Source organism: Anoplophora glabripennis, unplaced genomic scaffold (assembly GCF_000390285.2).
Source record: "Anoplophora glabripennis isolate ALB-LARVAE unplaced genomic scaffold, Agla_2.0 scaffold810, whole genome shotgun sequence".
Lineage (NCBI taxonomy): Eukaryota > Metazoa > Arthropoda > Insecta > Coleoptera > Cerambycidae > Anoplophora > Anoplophora glabripennis.
Window position 1 is genome coordinate 147,545 of NW_019417519.1, and position 5,485 is coordinate 153,029.

The 5,485-nt window shown below is 33.5% G+C and overlaps 1 protein-coding gene across 1 annotated transcript; it reads right to left on the reverse strand.

Annotated features, from left to right (window-relative positions):
• Positions 1-1,683: 1,683 nt before the first annotated feature.
• On the reverse strand, positions 1,684-2,724 carry LOC108915146. Its single transcript, XM_018721112.1, has one exon. It carries the CDS (start codon positions 2,722-2,724, stop codon positions 1,684-1,686), a length of 1,041 nt encoding a protein of 346 aa, XP_018576628.1.
• Positions 2,725-5,485: the final 2,761 nt, after the last annotated feature.

Genomic DNA, 5,485 nt, shown 5'->3' on the forward strand with positions numbered 1-5,485 from the left:
TATTATTCTTTGGATACATATCGGGGTAAGTCACTTGTCTTTCTATACGAGCCTTAAACGGCTTTGTAATTGTGGGTCTATTTTGATATATATCTAATTCAGAATCATATATAATTTTGTAATTATTATTACTATTACTATTACTATTACTATTACTATTACTATTACTATTAGTATCAGTATCAGTATCATTATCATTATCATTACCATTGTCATTGTCATTATCATTGTCATTGTCATTGTCATTGTCATTGTCATTGTCATTGTCATTGTCATTGTTATTGTTTTTATTCTTATTCTTATTGTTTTTATTCTTATTCTTATTGTTTTTATTCTTATTCTTATTGTTATTATTGTTATTGTCATTGTCATTGTCATTGTCATTGTCATTGTCATTGTCATTGTCATTGTCATTGTCATTGTCATTGTCATTGTCATTGTCATTGTCATTGTCATTGTCATTGTCATTGTCATTGTCATTGTCATTGTCATTGTCATTGTCATTGTCATTGTCATTGTCATTGTCATTGTCATTGTCATTGTCATTGTCATTGTCATTGTCATTGTCATTGTCATTGTCATTGTCATTGTCATTGTCATTGTCATTGTCATTGTCATTGTCATTGTCATTGTCATTGTCATTGTCATTGTCATTGTCATTGTCATTGTCATTGTCATTGTCATTGTCATTGTCATTGTCATTGTCATTGTCATTGTCATTGTCATTGTCATTGTCATTGTCATTGTCATTGTCATTGTCATTGTCATTGTCATTGTCATTGTCATTGTCATTGTCATTGTCATTGTCATTGTCATTGTCATTGTCATTGTCATTGTCATTGTCATTGTCATTGTCATTGTCATTGTCATTGTCATTGTCATTGTCATTGTCATTGTCATTGTCATTGTCATTGTCATTGTCATTGTCATTGTCATTGTCATTGTCATTGTCATTGTCATTGTCATTGTCATTGTCATTGTCATTGTCATTGTCATTGTCATTGTCATTGTCATTGTCATTGTCATTGTCATTGTCATTGTCATTGTCATTGTCATTGTCATTGTCATTGTCATTGTCATTGTCATTGTCATTGTCATTGTCATTGTCATTGTCATTGTCATTGTCATTGTCATTGTCATTGTCATTGTCATTGTCATTGTCATTGTCATTGTCATTGTCATTGTCATTGTCATTGTCATTGTCATTGTCATTGTCATTGTCATTGTCATTGTCATTGTCATTGTCATTGTCATTGTCATTGTCATTGTCATTGTCATTGTCATTGTCATTGTCATTGTCATTGTCATTGTCATTGTCATTGTCATTGTCATTGTCATTGTCATTGTCATTGTCATTGTCATTGTCATTGTCATTGTCATTGTCATTGTCATTGTCATTGTCATTGTCATTGTCATTGTCATTGTCATTGTCATTGTCATTGTCATTGTCATTGTCATTGTCATTGTCATTGTCATTGTCATTGTCATTGTCATTGTCATTGTCATTGTCATTGTCATTGTCATTGTCATTGTCATTGTCATTGTCATTGTCATTGTCATTGTCATTGTCATTGTCATTGTCATTGTCATTGTCATTGTCATTGTCATTGTCATNTTTTCGAGGCTTGCCTCTTGGCCAGCCTCGTTTCTTTGGTTTATTTCTTATATCTGTCACCTGGGAACTTAGGGAAGTCTCATCTCCTGAAGGAGGGAAACAAAATCAGGTGACATCTCTCTCTTTCGTTTTTCACTGTCAATATTAGATGTTTGCGACGGTGGATCCTGCTTTATTAAAGGAAGAATTGCAGCTACTATCTTAGGAATTAATTGGTCGACAAGAGAGGTATAATCACTTTTTGGTGGAGAACTTGTAGCCTTAGCATAGGAGACGTTCGGTGTAGGGGTGTTGATAAGGATTCTTTTCTTTGCTTCAAAATAGGAAATATTTTCTTTGACTTTTATCTCTTGAATTGCCGTTTCTTGTTTGTATATGGGACAGTTTCGGGATCTAGCAGAATGTGAGCCATTACAATTTATACAAGTTAAAGGCTCTTCACAAGGGCTGCCTACGTGAAGAGGTTTACCACAAATACATATTTGTTCTTCCTGGCAACGAAGAGAGGTGTGACCAAATTTTTGACATTTGAAACAGCGCATTGGAGGTGGAACATATAATCTAACTGGTAGTGAGTAAAATGCAACTTTGATTCTTTTAGGTAGAACAGGATTATTAAAGGTAATTATATGGTTTGGAGAGTCAATCAAATTGCCATCTCGTTTAATTTTTATGCGCCTGACAGCTAAGACACCTTGATCTTTTAGTCCCTCAAGAATTTCGTCTATGGAACAGTTTAGAAGATCTTGACAGTATATGACACCTCGAGATGTATTTAAGTTATTGTGTGGGACAACTTCTACTGCAAATTCTCCTATCTTTTTTGCTTTAAGAAGACATCTTGATTGAGCCGCTGAAACTGTCTCTACTAGTAATCCTTCTCTGATTTTGCTTATATTCTTAGCATTTCCAATTACACCATATAAATTCTTCTCTATAGTGAAGGGATTCACTCTTGCGAAATCTCCTTCAATCCTCTTCACAATCAGGAACCGGGGTGGATTTCCCGTCTCCCGACTTGTGTCGGTGGGGGTTATTTGAGGTGGATCCCCATCCACATCCCTGTTTTGAGAGGAGGACGCCTCTATATTTTTATCCTTCGTGTCCATGCTAGTCCCACGAGTAGGCTCTGAAATAAACGCGACCGTAGCAGAGCAGGCTTACCACGGAAGGGCTACATTACAACCGGAGGTCACCAGGTGTCCGGAGGCAGCCGTTTGCGACTCTCTCACGCGGAGCCATAAAATCCCTCGGCACGGCCAACACCTTGGATTACAGATTTATTTTCCTGGTTTACTCCAGTAGATCCGCCGTGTTCTGTTTAAACAGGGTCACCTCGTGAAGGTTGTGGCTCTTCACCACGCACGGACGGTCTTGAGANCTCTGGAATTTCTGAAACCCAACACCGCGAGTTCTGTGATGATACAATTCCATTCGTCGTGAATGTGGCCTCATCGCTGAATAAGATATTTAAAAAAAAAGTCGGTAATTGAGATATTGTCTCTGTGCCCATAGACAAAACTCCATTCGTTTCTCATTATCACCTGGTTCCAGAGTGTGAAGAAACTTAGGTTTATAGGGTTTTATGATATTTTTTTTAAGCCGCGTCGGATACTTTCTCTAGGTAAATTTAAATCTAAACTAGCAATCCTGAGGCTATTCTGAGGATTGTTTGTAAAATAATATATATTTCACAGCCTACCAAATTTTGTTCATATTATTTTAAGCAACGTTATTTTCTGGATATCTCGTAATATTTTTTTCAGAAAATTCTTCACAAAGAATTGGATTATGGTTGCAGAATCCAGTGGCTTTTTGAATAAAAAAATTATAAATGTAATTATTTTTGTCTAAGAAATTATTAATTTAATTAATTATATTTGTAAGTTTTGGCATAATAACCACGAAATAATAATAATTTGACGAACTTGTTGTTTATTTTATGTATACTGGTTTTTATGGTTCTTATTAATAATAATTATTAAACCAGTGTTTGTTATTTAATTTTGTTTCGCTTTGGGTTCTATTCGGTTTTTATAAAAGAATAGGTTCACCGACAACGGCAAACAGTGGTGATGCCGATATTGTCATAAGTTTTTTAGGGGCAAACTTTTTTCGCATAAATTGGTACAAATGCATTTGAGGGGTTCCTAAATCCAGTGGTGTAGTCAGATTTTTTATAAAAAAATCGCTAACAAAATTTTGCTATTTTTCACTTAAAAAAAAATTCGTAGTAGGCCTTGAAAATCAAAATTTCGTCTTCAAATTTTGCACCAGGATAGAGCTTTTGGAGATCTATCTTTTAAAAAAAACTCTGTTCAAATCGGTCCATAAACAACTTTTGTACGCGAGTGTTTCCATTCTTAATGGGTCACCCTGTATATACAAAATCCTTCAGACAAAATGTCACTTCTTTCGAGTTACTTTTTTGATATTATCATTCTAAATGCCCTTGCCTGCCATAAAATGTAATAAATAAATACATAATAATTTTTAAAATTTTCAGGTTTTAATATGATCTAATTCCACTGGAGTAAAGAGTAATTATTCTAGCCTTTTCCTGATCGGTGCAATGTATGTCTGTTTTGTGTTAATAACAGCAACAACAAAAAATTTAAATTTGTATAAAAAAACTCAATCTAGACAGAAACACGGGTAATAGACAAATACGTCAATACGTAGACAATGTCTAATGGCTAATAAAGGCTGTTTAACCAATTAAGCGATTTTAAATATTACCATTCCTGTTATTCATTTTATTTATATTCATTTATTTAAAAAAAGAAACATTCTATTATTAGCTTTCGTATTGTTACTCTATTGTAAAGATATTGAGCTAATTCAACCAAATTCAATTTTTTTTCTAAAAAATCTTATCAAATGAAATCAAACGTCAAAATCAAAAACATGAAATATTCTTCGATACCAGAAATTTAGGTACCTACCTATGCAAAAGATATCTAATCTCACAGACGAGATTCCTAACAAAAATAGAAGACATTTATTTAAATGTTTACTAGATATTGCTGATACTACAGACAAGAAAACACCTAACAGTTGATATTGAACAAAACAACTCATCTATGAGTTGGTTAGGTAAATTTTGCATATCTAGATTTCTGGTATCGAAGAACATTGTTTGACTTCCTTTGATAAGATTTTTTAGAAAAAAGAAATGAATTTATTTGAATCAACTTAATAGGTACCTTACATTTACAATAGAGTAATAATAATAATTATTATAATAATAACATCCATATTTCCCTGTTGCAGAAAACGTCTAAAAATAAATACATCTAAAAATATTAAAATATAAATAGGTATTTAAAATATCATCTGCGTCGAGAATCTTAGTTCTAAAAATATCACGTCTTTATTAAAGCAGTGTGTGTTTGTTATTAGTTTTTGTGATGTGGGTTAAATTATTCTCCCTGTAAATATTCTACCATAATTAAAGTTATTGATATGCATCCAACAAAAACAGATGGACAGCAATGGTCTATACGAGCAGAGTTTACTGTATCACCCCAAGGCGTTTGTGTTCCAGATAAAAATTGTTTGGCTAATACTACTCAGGACAAAAGTGGAATTCGATTATCCTACTGCTGGAAATCAAATGAGAATACTAATGCAGTTAATACATTAAACTGTCGACCAGGCCGTAATTTATGTAAACCTGTTGAATATCAAAAAGGTAGTTTAACTTTCACATCGACACCTCCTTGTAGATTGCATACAACATATGGAAATAATTTTGAATGTCGCGACTCCGGATATGGAAGTGATTTAATGTCGCTTAATTCTTTAGCAAGCGGAACGTCGCAAAGCGCAAACAATCGCAAATGTAGGAGTACGTGCAGTATAGTTTTG